The sequence below is a fragment of the Cupressus sempervirens genome, chromosome 4 (genome assembly GCF_028749045.1).
Source record: "Cupressus sempervirens isolate cs-2001-9-10 chromosome 4, ASM2874904v1, whole genome shotgun sequence".
Classification (NCBI taxonomy): Eukaryota; Viridiplantae; Streptophyta; class Pinopsida; order Cupressales; family Cupressaceae; genus Cupressus; species Cupressus sempervirens.
The window spans coordinates 825967807-825990225 of record NC_143121.1 but is presented as its reverse complement, the minus strand read 5'-3'; the positions used below and the strand labels follow the sequence as shown (position 1 = coordinate 825990225).

General features: G+C 32.3%; 1 protein-coding gene and 1 pseudogene across 3 annotated transcripts; one reads left to right on the top strand and one right to left on the bottom strand.

Annotated features, from left to right (window-relative positions):
* Nucleotides 1-1460: 1460 nt before the first annotated feature.
* On the bottom strand, nucleotides 1461-7469 carry LOC149563931 (uncharacterized). Of its 3 annotated transcripts, XM_089827039.1 has the most exons (8): nucleotides 7415-7469; nucleotides 6206-6311; nucleotides 5546-5747; nucleotides 4227-4504; nucleotides 3645-4076; nucleotides 2835-3302; nucleotides 2412-2562; nucleotides 1461-2287 (listed from the first exon to the last, which is right to left on the bottom strand). In XM_089827039.1, exons 3-8 carry the CDS (start codon nucleotides 5700-5702, stop codon nucleotides 1743-1745), a joined length of 2031 nt encoding a protein of 676 aa, XP_089683165.1. In that variant the 5' UTR covers nucleotides 5703-5747; nucleotides 6206-6311; nucleotides 7415-7469; the 3' UTR covers nucleotides 1461-1742. The 3 variants fall into 3 exon arrangements, with proteins under 3 accessions (XP_089683165.1, XP_089683166.1, XP_089683164.1); XM_089827040.1 differs by lacking the exon at nucleotides 6206-6311 and having other exon boundaries at nucleotides 4632-5747; XM_089827038.1 differs by lacking the exon at nucleotides 6206-6311.
* Nucleotides 7470-15839: 8370 nt separating this feature from the next.
* LOC149563930 (putative pectate lyase 21) lies at nucleotides 15840-21742 on the top strand (annotated as a pseudogene).
* Nucleotides 21743-22419: the final 677 nt, after the last annotated feature.

The window sequence follows — 22419 nt, the reverse complement described above, 5'->3', positions numbered from 1 at the left end:
CAAACGAAACTAAAAATTGTATTTCGATACGGACAAAAACTGCGTATATCACTCATCCACTGCTCTTCCATGAATTGCCCAAGCCCCCAAGAGAAATTTCACTCCCTGAAAATGCGAAGTTTCATAGAAAGATCAAAAGAAACTAAAACTAGCAACAGTGAAAAATTGCTTATATTTAGTACTCTAATCCCATTGTGCTCTTTATCAAAACCTCAATTACTTTTTAGTAGAACTGTCCCCTTTTTTAAGAAATAACAAGGCATTAAAAGACCAATTAGTTGCCTGATGATTCTTTGAAATCTAAATATAGGTTGTATATATGTTGGATTTTTGTATCCTCGTAACTTGTCGCATACCTAAGCATTGCCATTTTGGCTCCTGCATAGACATTGCCTACAAACAGTAGCTAAAATAGCATTGCCATTTTGGCTCCTGCATAGACATGCCAACAAAAAGTAGCTAAAATATCCGAGTGACGTGAAATACTATGCAAGGCGTTGTTCCTCAGATCACAACGTAGATCATTCTAGTGTACTTCCTGCTTTGTTTGCTCCAGTACCGCATGGCTCAAGTAAGAATGCAAAGTTGGAATTGACAATAATCAACCAAGCCCATTATCAAGAAACTATCTCAGGCCTCAAAACTTGAAAGAACTCCCAGACATTAACATGCAAGAGATCTCTATACAGGTGTAAAATGTACGCTTACACAAGCCCATTCTTACCATTCAAAATACGTGTAAATTTTCCTCTTTGGCAGAAAAGAAACTGAGATGCGGAATAATTACTGATTCAGATTATTGTAAAATTATATCTGCTATGAATGTCATACAGTGATGGGAGTAGAAAATAAGCAGAATAGAGACTGGAGTTGCAAAATAATCATTGATTCAAATTATTGTATAATTATGTTTTACTAATGCTAAGAGTAATGGAGTTAAATATCAAGAGCAAGCAGCTTTAATTTCTCAGCCACACAGTAGTTGGACGTTAATGCATACTCGGATGAGAGAAAATCTTAAACAGCGCCCAATAGGGTTGAGGGTATTCACAATGTCCCCAGACGTACCCAGTAGTTGAACATCCCCAAAACAGGGGTCATATCCTAGCTACCAGGTCCACATTCATGGCAGAAACCATAAGGATTCATCCACAAAAAGGTGGACAGTTTCAAATGGCAGAGAGTGCAATTGCAGAATTGTCCGCTGTATGGATTTTTTGTATAATGTCCATCCAGAGTGAAGGATGTACAGGAAGCATTTACATGTCAAACTAAAATAATAACAATAAGAATACAACAGAAAAAAAAAAAATATTTGGGAAATTAAATAAAGAACAAGTAACCTGAAACAACATGGGCGGACAACATTCACTGACAACCTTCTATTCAAGTCTTGCCAATAATTATAAGCTAATACCAGTTTCATATATAGAAACATCACTCCATCCACTCAATCATCCTTGCAGACATGGGCACATTTCTTTGTGATTGCAAAAATTCCAAAATGTATTAACACGTATCCTTCTGTAGCCTTTCTACAAGGCTACATTAGATTTTACATTGCATATATAACCCTAGAGGTAGTTTCTCTCTTCTGCAATGCCCTATGTTAAAAGAGAGGAAAATAAATTTAGCTTTTGGTGCCTAATGCCAAAATGAACTGACCAGAAGTCATCTCCAGTTGAAACTTTGATAAATCCAAATAACAAATTCATATACTTTTACCAAATAGTAGCATCTTGCTATGATAACATTAACTTCCACAGGGACCTGCTAAACTTGAAAGTAGCTCCAATCATCAAAATCCACATTAATGCCGAAATAGCTCCTAAGAAGAAAACAAAAATGAATCCACTCCTTGATTTTCTGACCGTGTTTCTTTGGGAGATTTCAGATTTATTTGATTCGAACCCAACAGTATGCTTTACAGGCCCATTGGTTATAAATGAACCTTGCATGATTTCATAGGCTACATCAGAAGAACAGCTGCAAAGTGAATCATTGGTTGCACTCTCTCCCTTGGTTTCTGTACTCTTAGGGCATGTACAGGTAACTGTTAATGCGGTAACATGAGCATTCGCAGCCCTAACATGTATTGAACTAAAGCTTCGTTGTTTACTCAATGAACCATTTTTGGAAGGATATTCAGCAGCTGATGCCGGAAGCGTTGGAACGGATCCCAGCATATTTACAACTCTTGATACTAGACCAGATGTGGATTCATCATTGCCCTTCTGATGGGGCATACAATCATTTATGGGCTGCATCCCTGCTGTATATCCATCACCTATACAAAAAAACCACCAGGCTAAGATAGACAGAAGAGTGAAATCAACTAAAGATGAGTTAAGAAGCATCAATTATAATCTTTGATTCCAAACTGTACACTCATATGCGACATGAAATTCTACCTGTAGGAAGCACTGAATTCCATCCATTATCTACCTCTCCAGTGCCAAACACTTCCATAGTTTTATTCATCCTTTGTTGTTGTGTTGAAAATTGGGTAGCTAAATTATCTTCTATTTGTGCCGAATATGAGCCTATATTATTATCAGAGGCCTGTTTAGAAATACAACACTTAGTAATAAAGATAATAGGGTAAAAGAAGAGAACAAATACTACTAAAGAAGTTATCAATTTTCTGGGTTCAGGGTTCTGGTGACCAGTTTGAAGCTGGGAACATCGTTCCTTGGAACCCCAAGAGCATGTTTCCCATCATTTTCTAAACATTTCAACAACAGTTGAGAGATCCAAAAAACAAGAACATGCAGCCGATGAAGACAATCTGCATGTATGACCCACTTCTGCTACCAATCCATATAAGAGCTTACCTCCTGAAGCATGTTGTACCCATGAGCTCTAGCATAATTTCTTTCAGGCACCACTGTCTCATCAAGCAGTGAACCCCCAGTGAGATCCTCAATTCCATTCCAGGATGGTGATGCATTGTAGAAACCATAGAGGTTGTCTAGAGCATCAAAGTACATGACTGATTCATTATAATTTTCTAAACCAGAATCTAGTCCACTTGGGAAATCATTCATCAAGTCGTTCATCTCTAAGAAATCCCCTTCATCAAGAGCATGTGACGATGATTGAATATTTGACAGGAATAATTCTCCTCTCTGCTCATTGCTTTCTGTGCCTTGTTGTGGAGCCATCAAGCAAGCTTCATTTGTATTCCTCCCATCAAAAATTAAGCTGATATCTTCAAGTTCAGAAAACAATGAATTTGCCTCCTCCTCCTGTGCCAATGATGCAGGTGCTTGCAGGGGAATTTCGCTTGGCATAATGTCATCCTGCTTCCACAAACAGAAGTCAGTTCAGCAAAGTACGCAGGATAAGTGTTGACCATAGTCCATACGCCAAAGCCAAGCATATAGCATGTCCAGAAATTTTCAAATATCCATGCATAATTTATCAAATCCCACCAACTTCCAAAAAATTAAAAAACAAAATTTCATGCAAAGAAATCTATAAAGCATCTGCTCTCTACATTATTCGACCCAAATATCTACAAGCATATTTTTAGGAAGCTGTACTATAACCAAGTGAAATTAAAGAAAAATAAATATATCCCAAAGCTATTGAGAGATACGTAAAAGTTCAAACCACAACCATGCACCACCATAGACATTTACCGTAATATTAATGCAGCCATTTAGATGCAAGTGATTGCCCTCCTCTGGATCAAAAATGCAATCCACCAAATATCTTTGAAGGTCATCATCTGGTACTCCAGTATCTCCTGGAAAAAAAGATTCTTGCTCTGTATGTTTTAGTGAATCATCTACCTCTTTTGTTGGTGAAGCCACTTCACCTGTGAGTACCAAAGAGCCATCTTCTTCCAGAGCTTGCTCAGAGAGTATATCCTCATTGTCAACTTCCCTGTCACTATTTGAAGATTGTTTGACAGCTGAAGTGCGATCTTCTCCTTCCAGGAAAATCACTCCATCATTACCATCATCATTAGTATCATCCCACTCTTCCTCTCTAAATGGAGCCCCATATTGCTCCCCATTCTTTGGACCTGGTCCACTCTTCTGGAATACTCGACAGAGAGCAAAAGAATCCTACAGTCAACAAACAATAATGAAATGTCAGTAATTTGTACAACTATATATTGCAAGCTCTATCTATTAAAATACTAAATGGCAAAAAATTCTCTCATCTCTGAGACAAACAGCATTGCTTATTCATCGTAGATCATATATTTTCCTAACCTGAATTACATTTGAATCTTTTATATCCCTGTCTTCAAGCCTATACTCATGCATCACCCAGTTTGTCCTTTCGCCGCGTGGAGCACGTCCTGTGTAAAATACTAGAGTTTTTTTCATACCCACTGTTCGAGAATTTGAAGAAATTGTACGATCTTTCCCAGTGGCCTTCCAGTAACCTTTTATAGTTGCTCTATTTGTCCGCGAACCATTAGGATATTTTCTGTCTTTAGGGCTGAAAAAGTACCATTCCAAGTCTCTACTCCGCAGATGAGATTTACCTGTCACGGAATACCCATTATAAGTAACCACATAAAAACTTAACAAGTTAATTTTCACAAAAGACCACAGTAAGTTTACATTAACTATCACAAACAAGAAGAACCTACAGATATTAACATAACAAACCCTTATTGAGATGCAACAGCTTCTGGATTAAATTGTCTAATATGCTTGCATCAACATTTCGAATTACACTCTGTGGTCATTAGGAGAAAATGGATGAAGTTAAAGACCTGAACTGATTACAATGTTACAGCTCCCAAAATGTAAGGTGCTTGAAGGACAAAGGCAAAGGTCATAAAGAGACAAAATAAGATCATTATCAAATAGAAAAAGAGCATGCTACCTCAAACAATGCTCTAGAATTACCCAACAACGGGAGTCACAAAAGGCCAAAATTTTGAGAGTTGAATAAATCACAGGAAGTGTCACCAGTCAGCATTAACATAAAACACAGGCATATATGGATATTCACTAGTCTAACATCAAATAACACATACCATGAGAATTCCAACAAATAAGTGATCAACTGACACACACACGCATACCCCTAAGCATCTATAACCCTTCAATTACTTAATCTCTATTATTACCATGTTTTCAAAATATAAATTCATCAAATGATATTTGTATTCAAAAACATTTCAGCCAATGTATAAATCAAATCCTAACAACTATTTATAATAATTTTCATGCTTTCTAATACATAGTACCATATTTTATTTTCTGAAATGATTGAATACCTCAGAGATTATAAAAAACGCAAAGTCTTCTTTCAAATTAAAACTAAACGTTTCACACCTTTAATGTGCTATAAACAAATCCCATGTGAATTTTTCAAGAGATAAAATAATTTAACTTTTGATCTGCTACAAACATATTAAATGAATTCTTTAGGGGATGGAACGATTTTTAAAAACAGTAACTGATATATAAGAGATACTAGCACACGTTCAAGACCAAGAAGCTGTGCACTAAACAGAGAATAATGCCAATATATAATACCAATCAACATAAAGTATAACTGATTAAAATTTTACCAGGCAAATCCCAAGGCTCGCACTTGTATATGTCAACTTCTGCAATCACATCAAGCTTAAGCGGACGGCTACAAATTCTTCTTTTCAGATAATAGACAACAAGCTCCTCATCGGTGGGGTGAAAACGGAATCCAGGTAATAAAGAAACTCGCCCCATTTGATTGATAGTCAAAAATGACAGAAAGTTATTATATGCACTTTCCTGCAAAATAATAAATTTTCAGAAACTCCAGTTTAGAAGTAGCATTCTTTGGTTTCCAAAGCTGTAGCCAATATTTTACAAGACAAGAAGAACACTTGTCAAACAAGAATTCCTAAACTGACAATGCTAAATGTTTGCTTATTCTCAGTCAAAATCAGTACATAACCTACAACTTCTGCAAAATAAAAGAAAATACAATAGATGATTCAAGCACAACCCCTCCCTATAAAAAAGCCACCAAACAGTCCAAAAACTGGACTGCACAATTTCATTCCTTGAATAGCACTCATTAACATAACTTGTGAAATTTCCACATCACAAGAAAACAATTAAATGCTATGCCTGCTTTCCATCCATTAAAAATGCTAAATTTCTGACTCTACAATAAAAATTAAAATTTACATGATGACTAACTTATTCAAAACTAATGACTAACTTATTCAAAACTAGATGCTTACAAGAAATTCCAAACACTCAGCTCCACTTATAAATAATTTACATGATCTTGCTTGGGTTCTGACATCAAGTTCAAAATCCTCGGTGCCACATGATCTCACTTTGAATCTGAATTTGCGTTAGAAATTACAGGAAGAAAACAACAAATATCAGGGCAAACAAGCTGAAATCTACTACAACCTAGATAAAAATCCCTAATACACTCGACAAAGACTTACATATAAGCATATTTGGAATATTAACGTAAATATCACACATCTGCTAACCTTCTGAACCCAAAATTCAAAGGTCTGAACCCAAAATTCAAATGCAAATAGTACATACCCACAATAGTGATCCTTTATTTAGAAACCCCAAAACAACATTTACATAATTCTGCCTTAAAAGTTTACGAATACCGTAACAGCTAACTGGAAAACTTGTAAAACCCTGACAAACATGAAAGGTAATAAAACCATTGGGGACTTTCGTAGCAGAGCCCCAGCTTCAAATCCCCAGAAGACATGTCCAAATTGAGTACTACGTCACTAGAAGCCAGATGCAAGCTCTGGGAGAATTTGATCAAACAAATACCTCACACGAAAACCTCTCAGCCTGGCCGAGATTTGACAGAAAGCAGATCAATCAATAAGTTCAAAAACTAAAAATGAACAACGATCATGAAACCCCATAATGAAATCAGAATTTGAACACATTTTCCAATACAAGACGCGAAGAACGGCCCGAACTATAGTTTAAAAATAAAACACTTAACACAGTTCTATCCAAAAGCTTTATTATTTATCAATTTCCTTGCAAGATCATAAAGTGCATTCAAAACCAAAAGATAAAACCACAATTGGGAATCTTTGGTGACGCGATCTCGTCTTTATTCCGAAATCAAGCATTCAATTTGCACAAAGCAATCAACGTATTTCAGACATAACGAGCTATATTTAGGCTCAACCCCTTGCTCAGACACTCAAACCCTTAAAAAGATGAGCATCAAACTTCAAGCCATTATCCCCTTGAAGGACTCAACCCACACATTGAACAAACAGCTAAAATCATAAACCAAACCCCCGCCAAGAAGACAAAGAAAAACACGAAATAGGGCTCAAATTGGCCCATTCCGCTATATCAGAAAGAGCCGAAAAAACCACCAGAAAACATATCATCGGCCAAATCAAGTCGCAGGCAAGAGTGAAGTGAAACAGGAGAAATTACCATACCTGAAAGAGGAAATGCGTCCTTGGTCTGTCCACAGACCTCTACACGAAAAATAGTAAACGTGCAAATCCGCTCAGTTGGTATAAAAAGCCCAAGACCCTGCCGTAGTCAACTGTTAACTCTAACTTGACCATTGAAGTAACCCTGGATTTAGCCGCCTCTGAACCTTCTCATGCGCTTCCTTGTAATTTTATGATCGTGTCCAACTCCTCTGCTAAGCCTGTGGTCTTATGGAGGGGCTTTCTAAAATTTATCTGCTGCTCGAAGTTCCCAATGGTATTGTCAAGCATGAGGAGGGGTAATTTTCACAATTCATGTTGAGTAAGCTGAATTTGTGGGCTCATTTGTGAGAGAATCTTTGAATTTGTGGGCTCATTCGTGAGAATCTTTGTTTGTTCTTTCATCTAACATCATAATGAAATATATCATTTAGGTTGTTTACTATATTTTCATAATAATTATAGATGATGATGGATTACTATGATCAAAGACGTAATGTTAAAAAAATTTACAACATTTAGATACTGATGGATCACAATATATGATCCAAAACATAATGCGAAAAATTCTCAACTAGCTGAATCCAGTAACAACACTTTCTATAATGTGAATGTTTAAACAAAAGCTCATTTTTAACTAGTAACTAGTCATTTTCACAGTTACTCAAATGTCCATGCCATCCCAAACATTGACAAAAACAAATTCCACACATGAAGATCCCAAATGTTGTTAAATCGAAGTAGCCAACACTTTACTATGATGTGAGTTTTTAAACAAAATTTTATTTTTAACCTATAACTAGTCTTTTTTCTTGACTCTTTGTTATTCAAATAGTTGTGTGATGGGAAACATTGTTAAAACAAATTTGAGACAATCCTATCTCAAACTATACATTAACTTTTAAAATAAATAACACTTAATTAAAAAATAATGATTGAGAATTAACAAGATCACTCAAATGTATTTTTTTTAAAAATCACACATTTGAATCCATTAACAACACTTACTATGATATGGATTCTTAAAAAACACTCATTTTTAACCTACAGCTAGACTCCTGTGTCAATGTGATATCAAACATTAATAAATCTAAATCCACTCAATCTAATTTAAAACTACATTGACTATGAAAGTAAATACTTCTTAATTATGCTAAAAACATTGAAGTTACAATAAAAGGATAACATAATTTTAATCTATGAATTTAGGAGATATGTTTTTATACCCATGTGTGAGCAATTATGTAAGCAAAAATAGTCTTTTTTATCTTAAATATATATTTTTTTAATTATTATTATTTATTTATTTTTATTACTCTTTTTTTTATAATTTGGTGTAAAGTAATTTTATGTTACTTTTTCATTTTTAACTTGTGATTTTTAATTCTTTCATTTTGATGATAAATCATTTAATGTGATTGAAAATATTGATACTACAAATTTCGACAAAGTATCAGCTATAAACTACATTGACTATCAAAATATTATTGAATAAATAATATTAAACTATTAATATATAAATAAAAATACAATAAAAAAATCACTCTTAACTAGGTTGCCTTACTGCCACGTATGGATTTTGGGTGGGGATATTCTCTACAAGATGGAATGGCCATGACTTCGGTGATGGCGCCAGTGCGAAGAAATGGAGTGAAAGAGTAATGTCTTTGTTTTGAAAAAAAATTTGCCAAACGCCATGGATATAAATGGCTTGAAATTTTGGAAGGGTATGTGATTTACTGAGTATGAAGGTTGAACAGTATGAAATTGTAACAATCAGAGAAATTTTGAAACTTGGAAGAAGTTTCTCTTCATATTGTAATTGGAATTTTGACCATCGATATTATAAGTTGTAAAATATCGATGTTTTAAACATGTATATATTGTGACAATGTTGGATTTTCTTACTGATTCTTTCCCAATTGAACATTTTTTGAATCAGATTTTTTTAATAAAATATATTCAGTGGCTAGTCCACTTTTCCAAAAAAAAAAAAAAAAATCACTCTTAACTAAAAAATTAATAATGAAAAATTTGCAACTGTGATTTGCTTCGCTTCACATTTTGTCGTAGGCAATATACTATTGCAACTGACCATTATTATTTTGAATTTCAATTTAGTTTTTATTGTATAAAATATTTAAACTATTTTATTGTAGTTTGATTGGCTAATACATTTAAGTCTTATATGAGCAGATTTCTAGGAAACACTACATGTATTATGAGCTAATATTCTAGGATATATATATGTATATAAAAATATATGTAAACCTTAAATTTTTATAGAAAAAAACATTTTACTTTAAGATTTTATTTTCTCTTCTCCTAAAACTATATAAGTTTTCTATATAACTAAATCTTTCAATATTTCATATTAAATACATGTATTACAATCATTCTATAAAAAAATGTTTCAAATGTCCTATAAGAAATTTTTAGTGTTATATAAAAACTATATAAATATTTTGAATACTGTTATACATTAGTTTTATATTAATTGTTTCTACTTTTTAATTTTAATATTACATACTCATTTCATTTAATTAAACTTTTATCATAAGTTTTATTACATAAATTCTCCTTCAGTTTTTAAATCTATTTACTAATTTAATAAGTTATAAATTATTACGACTTCATGTAAGGAGTGATGATGTAGGAAATTTGTGCTCTAAAGACCTATTGACTTTTTTAGCAAAAATTAAAAATAAAGTATTTATAGTATTAAAATTTTAAAAGGTAAGAGTCAATTTGCTACACATAATAATAACTAATCACAACAAATAATAATAAATAGGCTTATTACCTATCAAAAATATTTAATTTTTAATTTTTAAAATAGAATACAAAAAAATAATATATTCTAATTAATCCAAATATTTTTTTTAACTACTATTTAATAAAAAGTGGTTCTTATAGTACTCAAGAACAAGTAGTGACAAATGCCACATAGTACTGGTCTTTAGTTTTCATATAAATCTAATTTTAATTTAATAAATTTATTATAGTATGTTTTAAAAATTATTTATAAATATAATTATTGATATAATATTAAAAAAATTATAACACGAAAAATAGTAATATTTTCATAATAATAATATAAAAGAATGTTTCTTGAATAATTAAATAATATAAATCAATTTTTTGTATTTTTGAATGACAAAAATTAAATTATAAGAAAATACAATATTAAAATATGAAAATCTAAATCAACTCACTTCCATTCAAAAGTAGTGTTAAAATGTGTTAGTTTTAAATCATCATATCGGACCAATATAAGAGGTAAATGAGTTCACCAATCAAATTGTAGAAAACTATTTTCTAAAAATTGTAAAGTTAAACACCTTATATGAAATGTAATAGTTTGACAATGAAATTTTTTTTTTAAATAAATCACTAGTTCAAGTATAAAATTCAAAAAGTATCAAAATAGTACTTAGCACATAGTGGCTAAGTACTTGCCTTTAGTTGCATAATTAGCTATAGTTTTGATTGATAAGTATATTTACAATAAATTAATTAAATAATTCTTTATTGTTGATAGGTTGAACTAGGTTAAATATATAATTTTTAATTATGAAAAAATAAGAATAATAATTAATTCTAATGCTAATTTATATGTAAAGCGTGTTTTTACATTTTTTATTTTAATTAATAAAAAAATATAAAATTTAAATAACAAATATCCATAACATATATATAATTTTCATATATTTGATATTGAAATGTGAAAATTAAAAGGACAACAAATAAATGATATTAATTATTATTTACAATAATAAAATTTGTGATTAAAATAAACTAGAGTACAATACAACATATTCTTTTATTTTTTAAAATACATAAAATAGATATTTAATTGATGTTTGTGAAGAAAGCACAAAGAACACTTGACACAACAAGCAGATGAAGTACATTATTCTACAATTTTGTTAGATTATTTTAGAGAGGATTAAACATGTAAAATCAAAGAAAGAAGAGATTTTCTTGGAAAGTAGATAAAGTAGGTGCAAAATTTACTCAACAATTTTGTTAGATTATTTTAGACACGTTAAAAATGCAAAATTAAAGAATAAAAGAACATTGGAAAAAATCAATTTTACAAATTCTTGTAAGTGTTTCATAATTTAGAAATATAAGAGTATTTTAGGCAAACAATATTGAAAAAAATCATAAGAATATTATATTTTAAATTTAATGATTACATTTTAAAATAATTTAGTTTGATTGTTAAATTTTAATATTTTAGAATTATAACATAGCAAATTATATAGCCTTTATAGAAGTTCTTTTAAGCAATTAAACATATCATATAAAATGAAATTAGAAAATTAACTTAACAAGAAAACATTAAATGCAAAGTAAGACTAAACAAAAATTGAATTAATAATAATTCTTTTAAAAAATCATAATTGAAAATTGAACTTTAGTAATAAAATAATAATTTAAAAGATTATAATTACTTAGAAATTTTAAATTTTTAAAAATAATAATAATTAAAAAATTAAAACAACGATAAAAATGGGAAAAAAAAAAAAAAACTCATCCTTTTAGTTTTATCGAATAATTTTTATTTAACATTAAATTTTGTTGTTGTATTCATTAAGTGAAGATTCATATCTAAGTCGACTCTAGCAAAAAAGAGGTTGAAATAAAATGAAAATAGAATTAAAGAAGTAAAACAATTGGCATGAGGCAAATCAAAAGGGGACAACCCACGCATAAAGATAAGGTGCGCAAGGAATGTGAGGGAAATTTGAAGTTTGTAAGAGATATCGTAAAGATGTTTTTGGGGGTATGGGAAGAAAGATTAAAAAAGCTTTAGAGCATTTATGTGTCTTGGATTGTAAGTGGACAAATTGCATAAAGTGAGTTGACATAAATAATTTCTTATTGCCAGGCTCTCTTGACTTTTGTTTATTCATTGCAAAGACGTCAAAAGATGAGGGAGTGTTTCTTTGCTCAAGCATTATCGGTAGAATAAACCTTAAATCAACCATGCAACACATAAAACATTTACACAACAATAATAAGAAGGTGAGAACCACAATGTGAGAATGATGCCCACAAATATTTGTACTCTTCTACAATATGCTCGGTTAGGAGCCTACAGAGTTAAGGGTTAAAAAGCACTGTCAAATGTTACTTGGTTAAGGGATTTCCCTAAAGACCTATTAAAGTCTTATACCCTACTAGGACTAACATAGTTAGAGGATTTTAGACACTCTTTTGAGAATGCCACCCTATTAAAGGATTTACAATAAACCTATTAGGCTGACCCGATTAAGGGATTTATTTTCACAATTGTTAGAAAGTAAAAACTAATAAATGATTTGTAGTTGGCACTAACTCTACTTAATTAGATCCAATAAATTTCTTTAATATCAACATACCATATTTGATCCTCTATTCTGATCCTTACTTGATTCTATGTCTTCCTCTTTGATTGCAACTTCCTTCTTTCCTCCATTTTCCTTCGCAACAACACTTAGCCACAATATTCAACTATGACAACAATCATATTCTTGTCTTCTCCTTAAGCAAAAAATCTTTAATTACAAACCCTAAACCTAGATCCAACAATCCAAATCAAACATAACAAATCTTTGTCGTGTCATCCTTCTAATTCATAAGTCATTTTGACCTTTGTAGAAACTTCTTGAAGAATCCTCCTTAATCATATTTCCTCAATCTTTGTGTCATCACCTTTTTCCTTACGACTCATCCATATAATTGTCTAATATAATTCACCATTTTCAATATTAATTCAAACTTTCGAATCACACCTCAAATCTTCATCAACTATTATTTTCTCACTGACAAGTCTTTCTTGTCTCTGATAAGTCTTCCTTTATATTGATAAGATTTATGCTCTGGGTTATCAATAAGACTAAGGTCTTCCAATAAGATTCTTAGTTTACTGATAAGATACTTCATGTTCTTTACTAACTTCTAGCTAATCAAATTACCTTCTCCTATACACATCAAAAGGTGTCATCTTCATCATATCTTCATGAATAATCATCATCAATAAAATCAATAAAATCCTTTTAATATACTGATAAAAAATTAAGTCATTCAATATTCCATCATTGTTTGTCTTAATTATTTCTCGATAAGATTCCTATCAACATAACTCTTCCTCAAGTGATGGCCCTGGACCCCTATCATGGGTGTGTTATCCCCTAACTCCCATAGAAGAATTATGAGGGGAAATTGTATTGAAAGAAGTGGGAAAGATTTAACCTCTGAGTCTGATTAGACTCCACATAACAATTGTATTGTCTTAAAATGGATGCACTTTCCTTTTAAGACTTTTTAACACTCATTCCATAATGACTTCCTAGACCATGGATGGACCTATGCATGGTGCTCTCTTTTTCCATATTTCCTTCCACCTTCTTCCTGGGATCTTATGCCCTCCACTAGAACTTTTTGAGGTTCTCTTGTCCCCTTCTTTGGACTTGGTTGACCCAGGTTGACCTTGACTTAGAGAATGCATGGCCTAGAGCCTAAAAATCCATGGGGTTTAGTTAGGTAACTCTCACTCTCTAGTCAGCTTGTATTGTTTTCCTGCCTTAAAATTCGTATATAAGGAGATTTTGAGGATTCATTTTCATAAGATCATCTCATAACATACTTCTAGAAGAGCCAAAATTCTTCCTTTATAGTTTCCATTCAAGGATTTCAATCATTCATAGCCTTTTTTAAGCATCCAAGAAAGAGGGGATTTAACAAGCATTGAAGGATGCTTTGTGGGCATTTCCTCTTTGAGATCTAGCACATTACTGGCCATAAAGGGAGGGGATATATATTGAAGCATTCCATCATCTTATACATTGATTCACAGTTGCATCCATGGCACCATGATGGGATTATGGTAGATCCATTGTGAATTGTGGAGATACCCTACATTCACATATCGAATTCAAGGTCTTTAACACTTTACAAGGAAAAATCCTTACTGACAAGGGTTTTATAAGCAAGTTGAATCCTAAAATTTATCTTGTTTTAGTCATTTACATTTATATTTATCATTTCAAGGTTGATTCCTCAATCTAGGGCTTGACCAAGGCAAGCCTTCCAAACAATAAAAACCCTTCATTTTTTATGTGGAGGAGCAGGATAGTGGTATTGCAATTACAGATCTAGAAATAACCCCCTGAGAGCTTTCTGGAGAGGTTGGTTTGACTTTGTTATAATGCCTCTAGTACACGATGACCTCGCAAAAACCTAACTAGTCAAGTTACAACCAGGTCGAATTTAACCCTGTTGCTTTTCCAAAAAATTAGTTTCGAGATTTTTTTGATTTTGTCATTTTATTCAAGAATCCATAATCAAATATTTGGAAATAGGCTTGGATATGCACTTATTGGAGGTAAAATACATATTCTAATGTGTGTTTCAAGGGGAGTCTCTCATACTTTAGTTTATTTCATATCTTTTATCTCATATATTTTTTTTAATTAGGTTGATTGTGTACACTTAGCATCTAGATTTATATTATTCTATCAATTAATTCAAATTTGCATACACATTATCACACATAGGTCAAAGAGTGTATTTTCTTATATTGCATTCTTATTACAATTCAAATTTAGAATTGGTACCCTTTCTCTTTCAGGTCTTGCTAATCTAATTTTTGTTATAAGAGGAATCATATTTGGGAATTATCTTGTAATGCCCCACCTCAAGATCCTTGGAACAAGGATAAATATAAGCTAAGATTTTTTTAAAAAAATTAAAACAAGTATGGATTTACACAACAATCAACATATGAGGATCACAAAAATCACACCAGAAGACTAACCAAACATGACCAACTGAAGGATAAAAACCAAAGATGACAACAAAACATAAAATCTCCAATCTGTCGAAGCATGGTGTAAGAATTTTCCTAAGGAAATAATTCAATGTCAAGATCAAGAAGCTCAATAGATAGCACAAGAGAGACAAATGATGATCAAATGAGAATGGGTATCAGATGATTGGATGAATACATCATAGAAGAGCCTTGTCACTAGTACATTTGACCCCATTTGTAGACCAAAATTTTTTACCATCTATTAAAATGGTGTCAAATTGGTTAGAATAGGCAAGGAAAAATATCTTCTTCTTTTTTAAATCCATGCCCATGTTGGTCAAAATTTCAACCAACATGGGCTTGTTATGTTAAAATCAAAAAAGTTTTATTTTGTGTGGGTTACAATCGACGCCCAACAGCATCCCACAAAGCCACATGAACTAACACTAATAGCAGGAAGAAAATGGTGTTTGAATGTAGATGTGAATTGCCTAGCACAAATGTTAAACAAGCAAGCCGATCTGGGTCCTATTGCCCTCTAAAACCCTTGCAGAGATTACACCAATTTGCAAGACATATTGGCATTTAGAAACATAGGGATATGCACCCACATTTCGTAGAAGATTGATGCCTAACGGAAGGGTTTTAGGCACTTGTTTTCTAGGTTTAGTTGGTCCATTTGGAGGAGGAGGATTTGTGAGGGGTGCAGGAGGAAAAATGGGCAAGTGTGTATCATATGCTCATGTGGATTCAAATTTGAGGGCCTTGGCAAGTCAGGCTGAAGGTTTTGGTAGATTCTCTGTTGGTGGCTTGCATGGATCTCTCTACCATGTCACTTCTTTAGCTGGTAAGATATGTTTTTGCTTCAATTTAAGTTGCTTGGGTTAGTTTTGAGATATTTCTACTTTTTCATCAGTTGGGTACACCATGTTTCTATACTTATGTACATTTGACGCAATCGAATTTCCTTTTGTGGTAGTTTTTGTTTTTGTTGATTTGGGTTTCTCAGATTTAATGATATTAGTTTACAACTTTACATAGAGGAGGTCGCCTTTAAAGGTTGGTCCTCTTTTTGTCTATACTCCTCTCCTAGGTGTGCTCACATGGCTTGGCTCTATTTTGTTCTAGATAGTGTCGCAAGGATTCTAGGATTTTCACAAATAGAGATATTGTTTTAGGCAAGATTAAGGTTTTGGGGGGCAATTCAAAACTAATTGTTCTAGTTATTAAAAGGTTTAGCATCTTTTGGCAGATGGAAGTTTAACCATTGTTTTGAGGTGGGCATTTGTATTCTTGCTAATCTTTTAAGGCCTTTGGTTCTTAATGGTGGACCTTGCCTGATGAATAGTTGTTTCATTGTTGTTTATTAATGTTTTAATGTTTTCTTCTTTAACCTGGACCTGTTGTGGTCTCTTATTAAAGGTTTCGGGCCCCTCCAAAATCTATTTTACCTCTAATCAAAAGCATTTATTATAATAAGTTAACTATCTTTTCCCTTTTCATGATGTAGCATATTAGTTCTTGCTGAATAATAATTAAGGTTTTTGTAGGAGACATTTTTTAAACTAAGAAAATATTGCTACTTGCTGAAGTAAAATTCTGGCTAGGCTTTAGCTTCCAAAAGATTGTTTACCAGCCATAGTAATTCACAAGGGATTAGATTCAGCCCTGTCTCTCAGGCTAGCCAGTTGCAATTGACACGAAAATTTTGATTAGTCTATCCTTTGAAGAAAAGCTACACAAGAATCTCAATTAGAAAAAGAAAGGTAGAGTCTAAAAATGTTATGTTGTTGGTTGCTTGATTCTTGGGTTGAAGCAATTGAGTTGTTAATGCTGTTGAAGTGTACAAATCACTATTGATTTAAAGAAATACCAACTCAATCTAATTTGGAAATAGGAAGGATAAATATTATAGATTGTAAATATTTGATATCATTATATTGGGCAATTGACAAGCTACTAGTGTTCAGGGATCTACCATTAGAATAATAGAGTGCTATAAGAAATGGAAAATAGTTTTAGATCATACTAAGTGTGATGATAAAGAGTTGAAGAAAAGAAAAAGGTTTTGAATCACACTTATGAGAAAAGAAAAACACATCTTGGATGCAACTGAATTTCTATTTGAGATGGTTTTAGTTTTGTTCGTTTGGGTTTAATGTAATGTGATTCGAGTATGATTGAATTTACTATGGGCAATTCTAGTTACTGGGCATTTGAGTTTCTTAGACTCGAATTTTATATTGTACATCGGGTGCGATAAAATTAATGTTATTATATAATTATAGATTTCTATCTTTTGAGTTTCTCAGATCTTGTATTATTGTAACTTTGGACACATTAAATGGTTCAAATACAGAATATTCAAGGTTGAACCCTGATCAATATATCGATTGAGCATTTAAAGGTCCGGTTCGTACCATGTAGGGTTTAATCTGATGATCAATTTGGAGAATTATCCAGAACCCTACCAATCTGCCCACATTAATATTCTATTTCTCGTTGTGATAATGTTGGTTTTGGGGCATTTGGGATTTTGTGTATCTTATGTTAAATACCTTGAGCACAACTGAATTTTTTTGCACTTATTAAGGCCATGTTAGCTACAGCGCCACTTATTATAAAATCTTAATTTATGCCTTCTCATTTTTGGTTGAATGATTATGCTTTGGAGTATTCCAAGCATTGTCAATCTACCTATATAAGTTATAAGGATTTCTCAGAGCTCACACTTTTGCAATTCTACCACAATTGAATGAACTGCAAATGAAACCTCCAACTTGAATCAAAACCTTCCAATCTACCTACATCATGAGCTACCTATGATAATTTCACTTTTAAGCTGTTTGGGCTTCTCGTATCTTGTGATAATTGTACATTGGACACAAGTAATTGGTGTAGTTACACTTTTATTTCCGTTTCAGCCTAGCTAGCATGCTAAATTGTAAAACCCTAGGTTTTATACCTTCAAAATTTCATTCTGATGATCATTCTTGTGAGTAGATCATCTATTTGCAATCCTCCTACATTATGCAATACCATTTACATATTGCTTTTGTCTAATTTTTTGGCTTTCTCAGGTGTTATAATATTGTACTTCAAGTAGAATTAGTTCCGCTGTCACACTTTTTTTTGGGCTTGAGCCTAGCTAGCATGATAATATAACTTATCAACCCCATATTTTACCATCTAGGTTTCAATTCAATCCAATGGCTTATATTGGTTGCTTAGTAAACTACATTATATAAACTTATTGTTAGAGTTTGTAGTTGTAGTAGACATTTTTCATACCTGCAATGACTTCATCAACATACTAGTTGTATGGTAGCAATGTCTCTTTTCAGTGATGTTTGGTTTCTTCTCATGATCAAGCATTCTGAGACTGTGAAGATTCTCCAATTCTGAACTATATTCTTTAAGTAGAGTTATGCCTCTTGAAGTCATTAAAGAGCTCTTAGCAATGGACTATAGGTCTTATGTGTGTGTGTTCGATGAGCTCTGAGGTGACCTTTCATGCATGACTATTTGGAATACATGCTTCATCATTGTATAACTACTAAAAGATTAAGTGGTCATCATCGCATGACTCTTGTCATTTTCTTCTGACATCTGTTTCTATTCATCTCTCAAGCATTTACGTCATCATAGTCCTTCATTCGTCGATAGTGTTCATTGCAATGATCTCTAGTTTCATTTTTTTTCTTCTTCGTGCCATGTATTTTAATATGCTACATCTTGTGTAGCGTTTCCTATCTATTAACCATTAAAGTTGTGGCTTTGTGCATTCGAAGAGTCTTGTTGGTATTTAAAGAATTCGATAGGTCTTCAATATCACTAGTTATCGATAAGTGTTGTCTTCAGATGTGCCACAATGTTTTTTTTTTTGCCACTGTGTCTATTCAGAAAGAGTGCCTTAATTTATTGTTTATGATCAGATGGTTTAAACATCAAACATTAAACTTGATTCCTAGACTAAAAGTGTTAAATAGTCAAAGTTGACTTTTTTTTCCCAAGCTTAATTTTCTCTTAGTTTGTGATGTTTAAGGGTGGTTGTTTATGATTCAACATGTAGGAAAAGGGTTGTCGATTCTTCTGCCATGTTTAATGGAATTCTGATCGGTTCTTGTTTGATTGGAAGTTTTTGGAATCAATAATTTTGGGTATGATAGCTCTTGCTCTGACAACCGTGTTGATGGTTGCTATAAGAAGAGTTCTGCTAATTCTGAAGGTTGCTTTGAGAGTCCTACAGATTTCATATTTCAAGAGTTTATTGTTTTTACTGCAGGGATTATCATGATGTGTGTAGCATCAGTACTTGCCATTAAAGTTTACAGTATGCAACATTCTTGAGGTGTGCTGTTCTTGAAGTTTTAGATAGTCTAATATTGTAAAAAGAGTGTAATCTATTTGTGCATGAATGCTTGGAAATTTGTGAGCTTTGTACTGAGACTCATTATTATTATTATTTAATAAAGGAGTATTGTTTGGTCTGGATGGGATTTTCCCTCAAGTAGGAGGGCTTTCCCAGGATATCTCTGGTGTTATGGTGTTTTTGATATATCTGTTATTTGTTAATGCTATTCTGGTTCATAAAATTTATCAATTATGTCCTTGCCTCTCATAAAATTGCTCCTACTTTTTCTTTGTTGTATCCTAGTATGAAGCTATTGACATTCTAACTACATTAAGACCAACATCAAATATGAAAGAATAACTTTGTATAACTAAAGCTCCAAATGTGATGTGAGAACAAAAGACATTCCATTTAAGATAACTTCAGATGCTAGCCAATGAGACAATGATATCAACAAACTAAGATTCTAATTTATGTCCATCTATCTACTTGATTTGATTGAAGAGTATGCCATTTAATTGTTCTTGCACGCTACTGAATGCAAAAAATTCTTAATGGATTGGAATAAATGCTTGTTTTTTCTGATTATGGCTACAAAAATTGAGCTCTTACTTATTTAATGTTGTTGACTATTATTAAAGGGTATTCAACTTGTACAAACACCTTAGTATTATGAATGATTGCTATATTCTACTACTGTCTTACTATATCTTGAAGTTGGATCTTAATATTTTTGTCTTTGAGCCACTGATGCTTTCTTCCTCAAGACAGGTGTTGTTATTAAGCTGGGATTTAACTCTATTAGTGGGTCATGCTCTTATTTTGGTTTAATTTGAACTCTAATTATGCTATTGGATTAACCTGAGGTGCATGCTTTTTGTCAAGCAAGCCTATCCATTTTGCTAGATTGAACTAGAGCCTTTGTATCAAAAAATATTCAAATCTAGGCTCTAACCATGTTATGGGAGAAATGAATGGTTTTGGACTAGATTGACTTGCAACCCTTTTATTAGTCCACACTCCTAACCACACTATAACCTTGTTATTGAGCAAGAGTGAGCCATGTTAGTTTTTTGTATGAGAATACTTTGGGAGATGAGGTAGTTGGAGTGCCAAATAAGTGGGCCTTAATGGTAAGGAGTGTTAAGATGTGCTAAGTTTATGGATTTGTTTTGGACCTTTGGTGATATATCTTTTCTACCATAATCTAAATCCTTGTAGACTTTTTAGTAGCTTTTAGATCTTTATTTTATTTTTTAGTCGTAAAAATTGCATGCTAAAAACAATTTCAGCCTGAAAATATGAAGGAAGCATGTGTATTTTTATCAACAAATGTTTTCTTGATGACAAGATGTTTCAATGTAAACTATTATAAGTAATGCATGTCTTAAATTTTCTAAATTGCCAATTCTTAGGTTCCAACATCTCCACATATTTCTGTTCATCTTATTTCACCCATTATTAAATAGATAAAACATGAATTTTTTAGCATTTGTACATGAAAGATTTTGTTATTTGCTGAAAGTCCAATAGTTTGATGGTCCAATGTGCCAGAAAAACAAAATATTGTGAATTTCTATTTTAGGATTCATTGGTTTGTAAATGATAAATTCATAGATTAGCAAAGATTGCTTTGGGGCAAGTGTAAATATAGCCTCAAAATGTTTTCACCAATTTTAGTCAACCAGCACGATTTTACATGCACCCAATGATTGTAAGTGAAGTCTTTTGAACATTACAATATCAAAATTTTATTGCATATGGAAATAAAATATTGAGGCTATAATATATGTTTGACAAAATGCTTGTTAGTTGGATAGATAGTGGCCCTGGAACCCTTCGTGAAGGTTGTAGACAAAAGGAACCTCTGTGGATTGTTTTTGAAGTGTCAAGAACAATTAATCTTTTGTCTTATTTGAGAGTTTCCTCATACAAGACAATTGATGGACGTGGGCATCGAATAAAGCTGGTAGGCAAGGGCTTACAGTTAAAAGAGTGTGAACATATCATTATAAACAATTTAGAATTTAAAGGTGGCTAAGGGCCTGATGTTGATGGAATTCAAATAAAGCCAAATTCACGACATATATGGATAGATTGTTGCAGCCTTAGTGATTATTATGATGGACTTATTGATATCACATGCCAAAGTATTGATATAACTATCTCAAGGTAAAGTAACATTTTTTTAGTTTGGTTTGATTCAAGTAGTGCTTTAAAGGGCTATTAGCTGCCATAGGACCTTGAAAATAACATATATATTAATAGTCTTAATTATGTAACAAGCATATATAACTGCATTTCTACTATGCCTCTAGTTAATTCGTAGATGCTTGTCTTGGACTGGACAAACCTATAACTAGATCTTTGTTTGAGAAAATATTTGCTCTTATCATGATCTAGCTTGCTTCCAAAATACCCTGGGATATAATTATTATTTAGTCTTCTTACAATCATAATTGATTCCTACTTTTAGTAGCCTATATGCTATATGCTGATATGATGAGTATAGAAAAAAATAAGGTATTATCCTCTAGCTTGGGTCTTGTTTGAATTTTTCTATTTAAAGCTGAGTTTCCACATTTTACATTTGTTAGTCAATACATATTAATGATTTAATACATTGATTATTGTGTAAAAATAAACTATTTACAAGGAAAAAAGAAAAAACTCGTTGGATTTTTTTCTTTTTCTTGATTGGCACACATCTTACTGGAATTTGGTAGCCATTAGAATTTTTATCTTGTTCTATGCCTTCACATATATTTCACAAACTGTGTTGAGAAATTTCATTTGAAATAACAAATAGATGGGATTGGCCTGTAGCAACACCTGTCAAAATTAAACTAGAAG